Genomic DNA, 18,410 nt, shown 5'->3' on the forward strand with positions numbered 1-18,410 from the left:
ACTTCATGTTGTACCAATGGGTACCAAATGAATTCACCGTCTGAGATTGACATTGCCAGTATTGATAAACATAACAAAACAAGTACAATGCAAAGATAATCTCAAGTATTATAAGTTGGATAGTCATAAATATCTTTAAACGTTCAATTTTATTCATCCTATAAATAAAAACAACGTCAAGTATAAATACTGGATGCCATCTACCTTAAGAATGAGTACAAGCAGCAAACTGGATTATAAATTTTTTGCACAGCAAACTAACTCATATAGGTTAATATCAAGATTAACACTTTCTTTAACAAAAAAGTCGACAAAACACGAAAATTAAAACAGTCAATGAAAATGTATTATAGTTAGATTCCAACCTAGTCTAAGTAAAAGGGATAGTTGTTTAGTCTACTTGAAATGGTATCAACATGATTTCCTAGATGTGGACTACAGCTTCAACAGTAAATTATAATTAGAAACCCACAAAAAATTAAATAAATCATCAGTATCCCCCGTCTATGTTGAGGGAAATACATAGTTCCAACACCAAATAGTGTTTATAGGAAAAAAAAAAACTCATGTGATATTGTAAATGAGCAACTTACTCCCTTGTGAAAAACTAAATAGCAATTTACCTCCCTATATTTTTTAAAATAAAATAATTTACCCCCCTATGATTTTTAAAATGAAGCAATTTACCTCCTTATATAGGGAGGTAAATTGCTTCATTTTATAAAGTACAAGGGGGTAAATTACTATATTTTTTTCATAGGGGGATAATGTGCTCATTTTCAATATCACAGGGGGATAAATTGCTATTCACCCGTGTTTATAGCACTGTATTCACCAAAATTTCAAGTAAAATAAATAGAACCCATATCAATCATTTATAAGGTGGTGTTATTCTACTCAGCCATACTATCTATGTCAATACCCACATTTGCACATTACATATAAATTGAAAATTTACCAACAACCTCAGGATTTATCAGTTAAAGATGATAAGTATAAAGTTCAAAATCCAGCCTTTTCACAGTTCCAATAGAGGCGGCTTCAACTTCTCTTAAGCTATATGAATAAAAGAAAACAACACCATGCATGGAGATGGAAACTAATCTCCAAAAGGTTTCTGGCATCACCTGACATGGATCTGGAAAAAATATCAATGTAGCAAGCAAATGTGAAAATTAAAGAGCAAATCAAACACTTTACCAAAAATTAAAGTTTTATAATAGTAATTTTAGGAACATAGAATGAGAGGAGAGATGAGAGAGTTGGCTCACCGGTTGGAAGAAATGAAGAGTACACAAGCTTTGAAGAAAGAGATGAATCTTGATTTTACTATAGAATTTATTCAAAAAATCATGTGACGTTGTAAGAATTTTGCAGCGGGTTGGTGGTGAAAATTTATTGCAAGATAAAGATAATATTGACTTTTTTGAGGACATATTCGAGAGGCTAATTTGTATCACCAAATGCTGAGTCATGTTAACTAAATAATAACACCCTTATGGCCAAGATTACAATCACACAATTATTAGAGAATGTGCCGAGCCATTAAGGTTAATAACAGACCAGCCCGATTTGTAGTAAACACAATATTAGGCATGATTTCAAATGATATTCTGACTAATATGCAAAAGTAAAGGTGCCCTAAATATAAAAGTGCCTTAGATAATTCGAGGAAGGCACTGAAGCTTTATATATTTTTATAGGATTGGAATGCTTGGGAAAAGTATTATTTTAGTCTGCTAAATATGCCTAATTTTAATTTTAGTCCGATAACTATGTCCATTTTTGTTTAAGTCCAATAACTTACGAAATTGCTTACTTTTAGTCCTTTGGCAGATTTTCGGACAATTTTAACCCTATGAGTGCATATAGACTAAAACTGCCTTTCAAAAATTACATAGGGGTAAAATTGTCCGAAAATCTGGCAAAAAACTAAAAGTAAGCAATTTCGTAAGTTATTGAACCTAAATAAAAATAGACATAGTTATCAGACTAAAATTAAAATTAGGCATATTTAGCGGACTAAAATAATACTTTTCCCATAATGCTTATTAGTTTTAGATTTACATGATTCAAGGAAAGTAGTACTTTTCAAGTCTTATTTGAGCTTTTCTTATTTTCCACGGGCTTGTAAAATGTTTTTTTATGAGATTTTTATAATAGATATGTTAAGGTGTGTTTCAAGTAGGGGTGGACGTTCGGGAGTAATTTGGGTCGGGACTTAATTTTTGGATTTTTCAGAAAAAAATAAAAATCCGATATCGTATTACTCAATATCTTATTTTTAAAAGCTGGACAGGGAAGTCCTAGTAGTCGAACTACTCGATCAGACCTGCGACAGTAAAAAAAAAATGTTTTTCTTTCTCCTTGCTCCCAATTTTCTTCTCTTTCTTCTTCCTTCCTAATAAAAATTATTTTTCAAATACTTTTATTTTTTCTTCTTTTCCATAATCTGTGTGTTCTATAAACCCTAGCATGTCACAAAAAGAAGGTGACATAAATTTACAAAATCCAAATATTAGTGTTTAATGTTTAATTTTCTTATATGTTTAGTTTATAATGATTAACTTAATTTCTATTGTTCAACTTTATTTGATTTATTTTCATATTTTATTATTTAATTTAGTTTATTGAAGTTAAAAAGTTTTTATTTTTTACTTTTTTTAATATACTATAAATGATAAAATAGTATATTGAATATTCATAATTTATAAATTTTAAACTAAAATTTAATAAATTTGCTCAGTTAACAGTGGCTTCAAACAACCTGTGCCTTTTGATTTTCTCTTAGAAAATTTTATTTTAAAAAATAGAAACAAACAAAAATTCGGGTATTCAACGCTTCGAATTTTCGGTATTCAATTAAATCGAATATCCGAAGTTTTGGATACTCGCAAAGTTTGAATTGGAATTAGATACCTGACCTAAACTATCTGAATCTGCAATACCCGATCTGATGCCCACCCCTACTTTCGAACCTTGTATAGGTACATGAGCCTTTTAAACTAGTATTTTTTAACCGCATAAGTTGGAGAACAAAATTCAACCTAATCTATACTAATATAATAATGAAATATTTTTTTTACTTATATCAAAGATCCATTCATAAACGGAGGTTTATAACACCGCAATATTAATTATTTTGTTGTATCCATAATACTCTTTCAATAGTTTTCTTTTTTCTTATTTTTTCTGTATTTTTTTAAAATTAGATGTGTTGATTTATATATTTTATTTTTACTTATAATATTTTTTAAAGCGTAAAAAAATAATTATTATATACGCGCACATGTCACGGCTAGTAGAGGTCAAAAGACTATAATTTAGTTATCCTAGTTTTGCCATTAATACCACCTTAGTAATTATAAATGACTCAATTAATAATTAAATTTCTTCATTAACGTCACTTTAGTATTCGAATAATTACAAATAATTAATATTCAAGTTTCACCATTAATATCGTTTTTGGTAAATATTCAATTTTTTTATTTATTTGCTATTATCGTTTTAGGTATATTTTAATATTATTTGAACCAATTAACTTTCATTTCCATATTTGATTATCAAGATTAATATATTTTATTATTTTCATACGTTATACTATTTTTATTTCTCAATGCATATAGAAAAATTCAATATATACAAACTTATGTTAATGGTCAAGATATGGACAACATAAATTTCTATCGTGAAGATCTATATATATATATATATATGTATTTAATCAAAATATATATTAAACTTCGACTGCTATGCTTAAATTTAAATGCAAATGTTTCAATTTTAAATTACAAATTTTCAAAATTTAGAATGCAAATTCAATTTCACAATGGTTGTAATGCATTTTGATTTTATATTTAATATAATTAATTACTAAGTAATGAATTATCTTATTAATATTGATAAATAAAATGAATAGAAAATAATAATTTAACAAAATATTATTACCAAATATAATACTCAAATAAAAAATGAGAGCCAGATAATTAAAAAAAAATATTGATTAAATTTTATTTATTATTATTTATAAATTATTATTCAAGGGTAAATTAGTTATTATATAAGAAATAATATAAAAATAAATTAAAAATATTAATTAACATGAAGATAATATTAATGATAAAATTTGAATGCTAATTAAGCTATTTATAATCGCTCAAATCATGTGATGTTAATTGTCAAATTCAAAAATTAATTAAATTATTCATTATTACTTAAATACTAATATGATATTAATCACGAAACTCAAATACTAATATAAATTTTACCCCAAAGGAAAAATATGGTGCAAAATTTTCCAACCTTAACGAGGAGACGTTCCGACAAAACCATAAAGGAAAAGATAAAGAAATAGCGTCAATCTCTTCATCTCCCCACCGCCACCGCCACCGCCACCGCCGCCGCCACGGTCACCTAACTCCCCCTCTACCCACCTCCAGCACCTTTTTATCTCCTTCACCAAATCCGTCTAAATCTAAAAAAATTTTCTGCTATTTTTAGTATTTGGCCAGAAAAACAAAAAATAGTATAAGTTTTCCAAAATCCGCTCTACATGCCAATTTCCAACCAAGAAAACCACCGCCGCATCTACCACCGTTCTCCGCCACAATACCTCAGCAGGGGCCAGAGAAAAATACTCCTATTCTTACTCAAATGGATAATCATGGTTGTCGTAATAGCCATCTTCCTCTTCTTCCTGGGCTTCGCCGCCGTTGCCCTGTTCCACCTTCTCTTGTTGTCCAACACTTTCAACCGCCGGTGTACCCGCTTCTTCCATCCCAACAGCGCCGCTGCAGCTGCGGCTGAAGGGTTACCTCCGATGCAGGATATTTTCCCAGTCGTCGCTTATAGCGTCGCAGCTTTTCCAAGGGGATCTGATTGCGCAATTTGCTTGGATTCGTTTGAAGAAGGGGATGAGTGTAGGAATCTTCCGGTTTGCAAGCACTTGTTTCACGCGAAATGTGTGGATCGGTGGATTGGCAAGAAACCCACTTGCCCCGTTTGTCGAACCCGGGTTGACCTGGATCCTGCAGGGCTGGCAGGGTCAAGAATTTGGGAAGATGATCGATGGAAGAGGCTTTAGGCTGTTGATTTGAGGAGGGAACTTCTTATTGAATATTGGTGGCTTGACAAGTAGAAGGAAATTCAAGAAATTGGCTGTGGACACTTTCTATTACTGCAAATGGATGATGTTTTGTAAGTCTAAAATCCGTGACCATACAATGCTTCTGCCTTTTGTGACTTCGCCTATGTACATGTATCCTTTTTGGAAATGATCACATACCTTAAGATTGTTAGTTTCGCTTTTGATTTAGTCTGGTGGATACCCTTTCTTCTAAAATCAATTATGCTGAAATGATTGTGAGGATTACAGTTTTGTTAAGGATAGAGTTGTGGGCAATAATCATTTCTAGTATTTTCAGAGCAGTTTGGATGAGACTTGTCTCTAAAATGTCCTGAAAAATTTCAAGAATACTAGAATGTACAATTAGAATTAATAAGGAATTGCTAGCAATTAATCATGTTCGCTATGTCACAATATAATATCTCCAACTGGAATTCGGCGTCCGGGTTATAACTTTTCAGTTTCATTGTAAAGTTATAATATCTACATGGTTTTGACTCTAAAAGTATCAAAGAGAAGTCATGTAAGTAATCAGGAGAAGCAGGGAAGGTTTATTCTTCCCTTAGCCTTGGGGAACTTGCATCTGGCTCGTGTGCTAGTTTACTAAGAAATGATCAGTTTTTGTATGTGATCTTCTTGACTTACGCAGCGCCGGCTGTGAAATGGCTCAACTGAAAAATTGGGAAGTTCGATCCATGACGAACTTTAGATAACTTGGCAATGCGCAACTTGGCTGCTGCTGCCTGGTGGTTTGTTAAGAAAATGCGATATATAATGGAAGTCTGTATCAATGTTAATGTTCCCAAGAACTGCTCAATTTGAAAGAGTTTCATATAATCTAGTAATTATGTCAGTATAAATGTGGTGTATGTAGCTAAAAGTGGCAGCGAAGACAAGAGTAGTAGGGCAGTGTGTTGTGGGTTGGGACTTCAGATAGGCAAAGCAAGATTATACTGGACGTTTTGGGAGATTGCGATTATTACAAGGAATGATGAGAATTGTTTCTCATATGAAAGGGCATACAGAAGTTATTGTGTGGACCATGATTTTCTTCACTGGGGAAATTGGTGAAATGAAGGCCAGATATAGTAAAGGCCTCAAGGTGTTCATAAGGAGTTCGCACAAGTAAAGTTCCATGAGGAGACCGAGATCAGATCCTTTGGTGTAGTACTGACTTTGGAGATGGAAGGTAAGCTTTGGAGATCTTTTAGCCTGCTCATGTTATCTGATTGTTTCCATGAAATTGCTGAAACTTTCTAAATAGATTTTTATCCATGCCATCTTATCCTTTTCTGTCATAGTATTGGCTTACCAAGAAAGTAAGATCTGTGCAAGTTTCCTTGGTTAATATATGAATTTGCCAGAAACACTATTCTTTCTAGGTGGACTGCACGCTTTATATCTGTTGGGAATGCTGAAAACGGTGTCCATCATAAGCTCTTGCTGCCTATGTTTTAGAAACATCTGGAACATCTCTTCCAAATTTCGTACCTTACTTCCCAGGAAAAAAGATCATGAAATGATTCTTCAAATCTTGAACCTAACCCAACATTGCCATGACTCCGCATTTGTTCTAGTTAGCCACTACAGGTGGAATTTGTAATGGCTTTTTTGAATTGGCCGTTTCAGACGATATTTGTAACGGGGTGAACTTGTTGACGTCATTGAGAGAATAATGAAAATGAATTTTTTTGTAACGGCCAAAAACCATTACAAATTTTATGTGTACATAACTGTTACAATTTGTAGGCCGTACTATTTTGCTATGGTTTTTGTAATGGTTATCTATTTTTGTAACGAATATTTGGCCAAATAATCAACTGTTACAATAGCAATGGAAAAAATAGTTGCAAAGTATACGAAAAAAAGGTGTACAAGAACCGTTGTATTAGGAACGATTTTTTTTATAAGAGTCATTCCAAATGCCATTACAAAGTAATGGCTATATTTTCTAACGACTAGTTTTCAACGGCTATCTTTGGTGTTCCAAAGGCGGTTACAAAACTGTTACAAAACAACTTATATAACATATATGCATTTCATTTTATTTCGTTTCAAAACTTGGAAAAAAAAGAAACAGAACTTTGCCTGCCACATTCTCGATCGAAATTCTTCAATATAAGTTTATTCATTTAATATTGTTTTTAAATTCGAATTGATTTTAATACTTGATTATTATTTTTAGGTCCAACTGCAATTTTCATACGACCATCAATAATGTGGTCAAAGGGCATATTCGCATTCTTGGGCCAACATATAGCCAATCCCACAAGAACACCAGCTATTCTAGTTCCAGAAATTGAATGTAAGTATAATATTATTTAAATTTAATTAAAATTTATATTTTTTTATCAAATAATTATACTTTTTTTTTTTGTTGATTTTTCAGATGTCATACTAGTAGGACTGCAATGACGAGAGAATGTTCAAACTCGTCAAGTCGTAGGCGGAGAAGTTCCTACGGAAGCGGTTTGCTAACGCCTGGAACCAGTTGGCCCGATCGCGTGCTGACTGAGGAGATCTAGCACCAATTATTGGAGTTCTGGTCGAGCCCAAAATTCCGAGCACAGTCGGCCAAAAATAAGGTCAACGAGGCAACAAATCCGGATCAGCTGCGACGGTCTACCATGGGTGTTCGTCATCCATTAGGGTCACAAGCGGAAGATGGTATGTTTTTCAACGCATATTTGTGATTACATTTAATTTTTTATATTTTTTTTATCATTTTTATATTGATTTTTGAATAGGAAACACAACTCAGACGCCCCATCACTCAGATGGAGGTGTTCGAGAAGGTCTACAAAAAGAAGGACAACCAATGGAGCGGCCCGAGAGCGGAGGAGGTCGTAGTAAGTAATTAAAAATTTATACGTCATTTATTCTTTTAATTTTATATACTTTTTTTACTCTAATTATTTTACATGTTTGCAGGAGATGCTCTTGAGGATGATAGAGGAACGCTACAAAGCAATAAAGAGCCTCCATTGTCCTCTCAAGGCTCCATGGCCTCGGACGAGCAGCAGGTCTAGATGTCAGCAGTGGGTGGCTGGAAGAGGAGCCGAGTATTTGGTCTCGGCTCTGAGGCCCACCACTCAATTGTTAGACCATCACAAGCGACGTAGTCGACTGCTCCCTCACCCCTCCACCACAGCCAGAGCGCCCAACATAGATGATCAGCTGTTGGCACTCGAGCACTACATCAGATGTGTCAATCCCAACTGGCCTGATTATTCTGCACCCGAGCCTCCAGTTGATCCCTCGGCATTCAACGACGATGACGAACACACGGTCGTTGGGGAAAATAATTTAGATTAGGATTTTTTTTATTTTGTAAAAATAAAACTTTGTAATAATATTTTAACTTTTTCTAATTAAATTATTAATTTTTTATTATATTATGTTTGTTTTATATAAATTCATTTAAAAAAATTAAAATATATTAACTAAAATAAATTTTAAAATATATTAAATACTTAAATAAAATAAATAGTAAAATATATTAAAAAATAATAATTTTTGTAACTACATTTGTAGTGGCTGTTGTAATACACTAATAAAAGATCAGATCATAAGGCCGTTATAAAATGTGCCAAAAACAGTTACTGGTTAGAAAGTAGGCCACTCCAAAGACCGTTACAAAAGTAGTATTAACAGCAGTTACAAGTGCAGTGGCAAAAACACATAATATAATACAAAATAGTTACAAAGAATATTACAAAAATCATTCCAAATATCTGGCAAAATCATACTTAAATGTATTATAAAGGCTGTTACAATAACAATTATATCATATCCAACCGAGCCGTTACAAAAGATGTTCCAAATTAATTTTTTTTAATGTCACAAAGTTTGTAACGGCTACAGACAGCTATCACAAAGACCGTTACAAATTGTAATGGTTGTTTGCCAAGCCGTTACAAAGACTTTGTAACGCCTCGTTTAGCTATGGTAGGCCTTCCCATTACAAATCTATTATAAATGAAAAAGTCTACAAAATAATTTAAAAGTCGTTCCAATAAAATGATTTTTTTGTAGTGACGTTCCTGTTGATGAAACTGAGCTGTGGGAGAGTCTAGCAATCAATCTCTCACCATTCGGATCTTTATCATTAATTTCTTTCGCTTTATTATGTCTCATCTTTTTTCTTAAGGTCATATGTGCCTTTTCCTATGTTGAAATACAGTCTATAGGATGTGTGCTTATGTTACTAATTGTAACAACAATCAAAATTATATCTTTACACCTAATTCTGGTTTAAACTTCCCAAGGGTTCATGTTTCTTGAGATGTTGAAGTTGTTCAGAATGACTAATGTAATTTGTTTTGTCCCATATAGGTAGTGCAACTCCTTTTTTTTTCTATATATATTGAGCCAACTTATTATCTTTGGAATGAGAAATGTGGGTTCGGATCATCGTTCGAGCTCTCTTCTGCTCTCTCGTCCTCCTCCTCTTTTTCTGTCTTTACTTTGTTCGTTGTTCCAAGCTCTCTACCACGAGTGAGCGTGTTAGAGAGTTATAGTTGTGTTAACCTTAGGGAGCAAACGGTTTACGCTATCTGCACCGTGGTGGCACAGAAATATCACTTTCAAGGCAGAGTTTTGTACACGGCACAACTTCTATTTTTTTCTAATAGTTGAAAGCGAAATTTGTATAATGGTTGTTCCTCTTGCTAAAACACTGCCTGGTCTCTCCAAGCTAGAGCCACTTGACGAGATCAACTTTAAACGATGGTCACAAAAGTTGCTCATCTTTTTCGAACAATTGAACGTGGAATATGTGTTGTTCCAGAATCCACTGGAAACTCCCACAGAGATCTCCACTCTTGCTATAACTCCAGCAAAAATTCCGCAGATGGGACAACCACAAAATCTAAAGATGACGCAAATACGATAGAGACAATAAAACAGTGAGAGGTCACCTGCTTAATCACATGAATAATTCTCTATTCGACTTGTTTGTCAACTCTATAAGAGTGCCAAAGAAATCTAGACTACAATGGAAGCAAGATACGGTGGTGACGAAGCTGGAAGAAAAAAGTACGTCGTCGGTAAATGGCTCCAATTTCAAATGATCGATATGAAGCCTATAATAGACCAAATCCACGAATACGAGAACCTAGTGGCAGAAGTCCTGAGCGAGGGCATGAAAATGTGTAACATTTTACAAGCCAATGTATACTTGAAAAATTCCCTCCTATTTGGAGTGAATATCGGAACCATTTAAAACACAAGAAAAGAGATCTAACCATCCAAAAATTGATCGGCCATGTGAAAATGAAAGAAGCGAATCGTTTAAAAGATAAGAAAACTTCTCTCTCTTCTCTTTCAGTTAAAGCTAACCTTGTTGAGTCTGCTAGATCTAAATACAAGTTTCACCAGAATAAAGGGAAACAACTTTTGCTAGATCTAACAAGTTTCACCAGAATAAAGGGAAACAACTTTAAAAGAACAATCAACATAAGCCATTCAGAGGACCTGACGGTAAGATCCAAAAGAACAAAATATCATGCTACTGCTGCAAGAAACCATGACACAAAGCGTACTAGTGTTACCAAATAAAGAATCAACAGAAGGCAAACCAAAAATTAACCACTCAATCTACTCCACAAGTCAACCTAACCGAAAATGACGAGATCATCGCTATAATAGTTGTAGAGGTCAACCTGGTGGAGAACAAAGAAGACTAGATACTAGACACTGGTGCATTTAGGCATTTATGCTCCAACAAAGCCCTATTTCATGAACTTCTTGACGTAACAAACGGAGAGTATGTTTTCATGGGGAACTCTAGAACCGCAGGAGTCTTGAGTAAAGGAAAGATCTTCCTTAATTGTACTTCTGGCAAAACACTAGCTTTAAATGACGTATTATACATGCCTTCTTTGCTCAGAAATCTAGTTTTCTGGTAGTTTGTTGAATAAAGCTGGCTTGAAAATTGTGTTAGAATCTGATAAGGTAATAATCACTAAAAATAATGACTTTGTAGGAAATGGATACTTATCTGATGGCTTATTTGTCCTAGGGGAAGCAGTTTTATCTGCATGCTATATTCTTAATAGAAATAAAACTCCTTATGAATTATGGAAAGGGTTTGCTCCTAACTTTAAACTTCTTAAGGTGTGAGGTGGTCTAGCTAAAGTAGCATATCCTAAATTCAAGAAAACAAACATAGGACCTAAGACCATTGACTATGTTTATTAGTTATGCTCAAAATAGTGTCGTATATAGATTCATGTGCTTAAATGATAACTCTCTTTATGAATCAAGAGATGCTTAATTCTCTGAACTAGTTTTTCCATTGATTAATACTATTAGAACAGACATAGCCTCTTCGAGCAACAAACCTTTGTTAACTTCCTCTAATTCTGTTGTGAATGAACTTAGAAGAAGTAAAAAACAAAAAAAATAAAACATAGTATTGGACCAGACTTTCTAATTGCTTTCTTAACAGAAGACCATGGAAATTAAATGAAAACTTTCTTTCAATGTTTCTAGTTGAAGATGATCCCAAGACATATATGGAAGCAATAACCTCTATAGACTCTAGTTTCTGAAAAAGAAGCCATAAGAAATGAACTAGCTTCTATCATGTTAAATCATACTTGGGATTTGGTGGATTTTCCTATAGGAAGTAAGCCTATAAAATGCAAATGAATTTTCAAGAAGAAAATGAAACCAGATGGGTCAATCGGCAAATTTAAGGTATGATTAGTGGTTGTGGGTTATACTCAAAAGAAAGGCATGGACTATTTTGGCACATACTCACTTGTGACAAAGATTGCGATCATTAGAACTCTAGTTGCACTGTTGGCTATTCTGGGCTTAATAATGCATAAAATGGATGTAAAAACAGCCTTTCTAAATGGTGACTTGTAAGAAGAAATATAGATGAAACAACCAAAAGGGTTTTTTGATACCCAATTAAGAAAATAAAGTATGTAAACTCAAAAAATCACTATATGGACTAAAACAAGCACCCAAACAATGGTTTTAAAAGTTTGATCATACTTTAAAAACTAATGGATACAAGACAAATGTATCAGGTACATGTGTGTACTCAAAATTATTTGGGACAAATGTGCTATTATATGCCTATATGTCGATGATATGCTGATTTTTGGCAACAACATAGAAATAATTAAGGAAACCAAAAGATTCTTATCAGCATAGTTTGACATGAAAGATCTTGGAGAAGCTGATGTAATTCTAGACGTTAAAATTAGAAAAACTGAAAAGGAGTTCTCTCTTTGTCAATCACACTACATAAAGAAATCTTGGACAAGTTTGGTGGTCAAGATGAGATACCAGTCAAAACACCTTATGACCCGAGCGTATGTCTCAAAAAGAATAAAGGTAATAGTGTGTCACAAGCCAAGTATGCAAAAGTCATAGTGAGTGTCATGTTTCTCATGAACTACATTAGACCTGACATTGCTTACGTTGTGAATAGACTAAGTCGTTATACCCATAATCTCAATAATAAACACTAGAATGCACTACGTCACTTGTTGAGATATCTAAAGGGTACTATAAACTTGAGTTTGCACTTTAATAAATTTCCTGCAGTGTTAGAAGGATTATGCGATGCGAATTGGGTTACCGATAATGATGAAGTAAGCTCAACTAGTGTATATGTTTTTACTTTGGATGGGGGAGCTATTTCCTGAAAATCTGCAAAACAAACTTGTATAGCTCGCTCTACTATGAAATCTGTATTTATAGCTCTTGAATTAGCATGTCAATAAGTAGAGTGGCTGAGAAACTTATTGGGAGATGTCCCCTTATGGAGTTCAACTATGCCAGTGTCTCTACACTATGACACCCAAGCTTGTATTAGAATTGCCAAGAACTATGCTTACAATGATAAAAGGAGGCATATTCGTATCAAACATGAAGCAGTAAAAGAACTCCTAAAGAATGGGATAATCTCCTTGGATTATGTGAGGTCCGAGAGGAACTTGGCAGATTCTCTCACGAAAGAACTTACCAAGAGAATTATATGGAGTCCTCAAGAGCAATGGGGCTAAAACCCCTTGATTGATGGAGTAGTAAAAATAAATCCATAGCCCTGTGTTTGAGTGGTCATAACAAGGACTTGATGGATAACCCTGACTATGTTTATGTTTAGGAGGATAGGCTCATAGCTCAATTGTTGAGTGGTCTATTTACTTGATGAAGCTATCTCGATGGGTGTGAAGGTGGGCCGCCTTATATGAAAGAAAAATGGAAGTTCTTTCTAGAACACTCATCAGAACCCAAGGTATTAGCACAATGTCATTAATAGTGCTTGGAACTTTTATTGCAGAACAACGAACACCAAGGAATTTATACGTGATTGTGGGGGTCTCAATCTGAGCTATCGAAAGTTCAAGAATTATATCTCTCGTTGGCTAGTTTGATTGCCTCACTTCACTATGGATTAATTTAATTGAAAGATATTAATGCTTAAGTATATTTCTTCCTTCGCTCAGAAAATCAAATTCTTCATCTACATTAGCCATTTGAGGGGGATGTTGGGAATGACTAATGTAGTTTGTTTTGTCCCATATAGGTAGTGTAACTCCTTTTTTTCCTGTATATAGTGAGCCAACTTATTATCTTTGGAATGAGAAGTATGGGTAGGTGGATTTTGGTAGAATTATCACATGTAACTTTTAGGCTCCTGCATAGAAGATAAATGGGCAATAAATTACATGTGTGCATCATGAGGAACTGGGAATGCAATGAGTGGTGTTGGAACGAATGCAATTACAGTCATAATCATTTAACTAAGATCATTTGGAAGGGACTTGTGACCTACGAATTGGATTAGGTGGCTTCAGAGATGGAGAAAAAGTAGATTGGATCCTAGAGGAACGAGTTTCAGGGGTTGAAAGAGATTCAGGGTTAGCTAAAGAAGAGGAATCATCCTCTGTGTTTAGGATAGGTAGAGGTAGTGACACTGAATCGGTTTTTGAAGGTGAGGACTAGAAATGAAATACATTTTGGGGATGATTACATCTCTGGAAGTGAAAAAGATATGGGTATCAAGATCATATACTTTGTAAGCCTTTTTGGACTAATAATACCCTAAGAACGCACATTTAGAGGCTCTTCTGTCAAATTTCTACTTATGAGGTATGATATTGGTGGCATAGCACAAGCACCCAATTGTTTTCAGTTGGGCAAAGTTAGGGGGTTTGTGATAGAGCATTTCAAAGGGGCATTTCCAGCTAAGGATGGAAGTAGGCAGCCTATTCACAAGGTATGTTGCAGTCAGCACTGACTTCCCCTAGAAATGCTTTGGTAAGTGAGACTGGGATAACAAGGCTCTGGCTATTTCAAGAATATGTTTATGTTTGCGTTCAGCTACACCATTCTGTTGGGTGTGTAAGGACAAGATGTTTGATGAATGATTCCCAAGGAGGCAAACAAAGATTGAAATTGAGTGTTAACAAATTGAATTCCATTGTCTGATCGTACCACTTGAACAGAGGATTGAAACTGAGTTTTGATCATGGTAAAGAAGTTGTCTAAAGTGTAGTGAACCCGGGACTTGTATTTCAGGAGAAAAGTTCAAGTAGCTCAACTAAAATCGTCTAAAGTTGTTAGGAAATAGTTACAAGTAGTTAAGAGAGCAATTTCTAAGGTCTACATAGATTAATGCATATCAGTTCAAGTATTTGTTTGGAGTGGTTGTTGCTAGGAGTAAAAAGCAACCTATGCTGCTTAGCCATAGGACAAATATCACATTCTGTGTTGTGTACAAAATCAATATTGTTTATTTCTAGGATGTGTTTGAGCACAAGAGAAGAGGGAGGACCCAACCTTTTGTGCCATACTGTTCTATTATAAATGTGATATGTAAGACAAGTATTGGGATATATGGCCCAATGACTGCAAGTCCACTAGACAAAGGCCCACAAGTCTCACCCACTTGGCAAGACCCACCTCCGCCTTACCCGGCCCATACCCGGTACCCGACCTACTACTCTATTAATTGGTAACCTAACCCTAAAACAGTATTTGGTCTGTTTCTCCTTCTTTGTGCGCCGCTATTTTCTCTCCCCGAAATCTTCTCTTCTTCTCCCATGGATTTGCTGAGATCCTCCTTCTCTAATCCTCACCGGAGAAGGATGTGGCTTTCCTAAGCCAATATGATGGCTTATGGAAAGCCACCAAACCTTCTATCTACGTTTTTCTTTTCGAAACCTATAAGTGGAGACTCTGCTTTTCAACCGAGATACGATATCACAACTCCCTCTCATATTATTCTAGTTCTGAGTGAACGAAGAGTGTGTCTCTGTGATCTTTAGATCTCTGTGATCGATTGGTGAGCTTGTTGATGGTGGAGTAGCCGTGGGTGAGAACAAGTGGAAACCAAGTCTTCAGTGACTGTGCTTTGTGCGATACCATACCAGATCTGGTTCTATCTGAGCCGCCTTCATCTTTTAAATCTATATATTTTCAGATTAAGTTTTTTCTGTATTCTTTGTTTATTTCACTTGGTCTGTAATTTAAGGAGTTTTGTACTCCATTGTGATACCTGTAATAGTTGTTAGGTCATTCATTTTTGAGGTATCACTGAGGGTTATCCACCCCTACAGTGGTATCAAAGCCGTCTCTGATCCCAAAAAGTCTCCGGTGGTGGTAACATCTGAAACCCCTCCTCTTTACTTTCTGTTGATATCTCTGCTCTATTTATAAACTGTTAGTTCTTTATACTATTATTTTACCGTGGTGAAACCCTAATATCCCTCTTGGCCGGACCCTCGAGGTCATCGGGTATCTGGACGGGACTTAGGCTGGTGAGCCTCGGTTCGCGTTAATTTTAGTTTAATATTATTGACCTTGTGATTTCTTAAATCTCTGTTGATCTACTATGATCTCTTAATCTTTGTGATATTTAATCTGTTAGATTTTCGTAACACTGATCTGTGTGATCTTAATATAAAACTGTTGATATATATTCTAATGTGATTATTGTTATTTATCAACTGATTGTGATCTCTGTGATCTTATAACCCTACTGCGACATATTCATTGTTATTGAATTTCACGTATCTGCTGCATTTCTCTGATTTACTGAGATACCATTTTTGTGATTCTTTCTTCCTCACCTTATTGATTATATACAGTGATTTATCGTGATTGTCTGATATTTCTGTAAACTACTTGTTGAGAATACTTGATAAAACTTTTTCTTAATCACTAAAACCTGCTTAAAATCCTTTCTGAAATCTTTAAACTTGTTTTAAGATGGCCGGATATAACCTACAACCTTTTGATGGAAAAAGCAATTTTTCAATCTGGCAACAAAAAATGAAGGAAATTTTGATTTGGCAAAGAGTTTTTAAGGCCATTGATGGAAACTATTTGAAAATTGTTTCGGAAGAAAAGATTCAAGAAAATGATGAATTTGCTTACTCTTCGATTATTTTGAACTTGTCTGACACTGTTTTACATAAAATCGGTAAACAAAATTCTTCTAAAGAATTGTGGGATAAGCTTGAGGAGCTTTATACTGAGACATCGTTGCCCAGTAAACTGTTTTTATTGGAAAAAAGTTTTAGATATAAACTTGACCTTTCTAAAAACATTGATGAAAATCTGGATGATTTTAACAAACTTATACAAGACATTAAACTCAAGGGTGACAAAAATATTGATGAATATTCTCCAATTGTGCTGTTGAATGCTATTCCTGAATCTTACTCTGATGTTAAAGCTGCTATTAAGTATGGTAGAGACTGTTAATCTGGAAACTGTTGTGAATGGACTTAAGAGTAAGGAAATGGACCTTAGGGCTAATAAACCTAGTCAAAACCAACACGAGGTGAATTCTGTTAGGGGAAGATCTATGTTTAGAAACTTTAGATATAATAACAGAAGCAAAAGTAGGAGTAAGAGTAGAAATGGAAATCGGAATAAATTTAGACCTAGAGAGAACTTTAATAATGATGACAAAACCAGAGAGAGACGTTGTTATAACTGTGGTATAAAAGGACACTACACTAAGGATTGTAGAAAACCTAGAAAGGATAATCGAGATAGATATGAAGAAAAAGAAAAGGCTAATAACGTTTCTGATGAGAATAATGGTGAAGTCTTTGTTGTGTGCGAAGCAAGCTCTGTGAATTCTTTTGATATGCACGAATGGTTGATTGATTCTGGTTGCACATTTCATATGAGTCCTTTCAAAGATATTTTCACTAATCTGTGATATGAGCATGCTGGTTTTGTTTCTATGGCTAATGAGAAAAGATGTGAAATTGAAGGTCTTGGTGACATTTCTTTGTGTTTTAAAGATGGCTATAAAATGACTTTGAAAAATGTCAAATATGTTCCTGATTTAATCCATAATCTTATTTCCTGTGCCGCATTAGAGGAAGATGGTATTGAGGGTAGATGGGGCAAAGGCCTCGTGAAAATCATGAAGGGTTCATTAGTTGTTTTCAAAGTTGAACGAAAGCGTAATCTTTATATATGCACTGTTTCCTATGACTATCTTGCTGCATCTGTTTCTGGATGTGACTAACTATTTTATGGCATAAGAGACTTGGTCATATTAGTCAAAAGGGTCTTGATTTTTTAAGAAACGATGGCATTTTGAATGAGAACATTGAAAAAATTTCTGTGATGATTGTGTACTTGGTAAGCATCATAAACTGCATTTTCCTGCTTCACCCTCCCCAAATCCCTCCATGTCTACTTGTATTCTTGATTATATGCATGTTGATCTTTGGGGACCTTCGAATGTGCCTACTCATGGTGGTAATCGATATTTCTTGTCTATTATAGATAATTTTTCTAGAAAAGTTTTTGTTTTCTTAATGAAGCACAAATCTGAAGTGTTTGAAAAGTTTGAAAATGGAGAGTTTTAGTTGAAAACCAAACTGGAAAGAGGTTGAAATCTCTTCGTACTGATAATGGTTTGGAGTTTTGTAATCAAAGTTTTTCATAAATGTGTGATAAACATTGTATAAAAAGGCATAAAACAAACCCCTATACCCCCAACAAAATGGAGTTGCTGAAAGAATGAATCGAACATTGCTTGATAAAGTTAGATGCCTACTTGTGAGTTCTGGTTTGCCAAAAACTTTTTGGGGTGAGGCTGTTCTTACTGCTGCACATTTGATTAATATGTCTCCTTCTGTACCACTACTTGGAAAAACCCCTGAACATGTTTGGAATGGTAAAATTCCTGATTTATCTGCATTACGTGTTTTTGGATGTGCTGCATTCGTTCATCAATCTGTTGATAAATTAGAACCTAGGGCCATAAAATTTGTTTTTATTGGTTATC

At 34.4% G+C, this 18,410-nt stretch overlaps 2 protein-coding genes across 6 annotated transcripts; both read left to right on the forward strand.

Moving 5' to 3' along the window:
- Positions 1-4,275: 4,275 nt before the first annotated feature.
- LOC105155649 (E3 ubiquitin-protein ligase ATL23) lies at positions 4,276-5,314 on the forward strand. Its single transcript, XM_011071551.3, has one exon. The coding sequence runs from the start codon at positions 4,553-4,555 to the stop codon at positions 5,081-5,083; it is 531 nt and encodes a 176-aa protein (XP_011069853.1). The 5' UTR covers positions 4,276-4,552; the 3' UTR covers positions 5,084-5,314.
- A 147-nt stretch (positions 5,315-5,461) lies between these two features.
- On the forward strand, positions 5,462-8,518 carry LOC148789198 (uncharacterized). 5 transcript variants are annotated; one of them, XM_088875917.1, is made up of 5 exons: positions 5,462-6,314; positions 7,311-7,430; positions 7,515-7,792; positions 7,873-7,974; positions 8,057-8,518. In XM_088875917.1, exons 3-5 carry the CDS (start codon positions 7,753-7,755, stop codon positions 8,152-8,154), a joined length of 240 nt encoding a protein of 79 aa, XP_088732043.1. In that variant the 5' UTR covers positions 5,462-6,314; positions 7,311-7,430; positions 7,515-7,752; the 3' UTR covers positions 8,155-8,518. The 5 variants fall into 5 exon arrangements, with proteins under 5 accessions (XP_088732043.1, XP_088732045.1, XP_088732039.1 ...); XM_088875919.1 differs by having other exon boundaries at positions 7,873-7,968; XM_088875913.1 differs by having other exon boundaries at positions 7,903-7,974.
- The last annotated feature ends 9,892 nt before the right edge of the window (positions 8,519-18,410 follow it).

Source organism: Sesamum indicum, linkage group LG2 (assembly GCF_026168435.1).
Source record: "Sesamum indicum cultivar Baizhima isolate 11 linkage group LG2, ASM2616843v1, whole genome shotgun sequence".
Classification (NCBI taxonomy): domain Eukaryota; kingdom Viridiplantae; phylum Streptophyta; class Magnoliopsida; order Lamiales; family Pedaliaceae; genus Sesamum; species Sesamum indicum.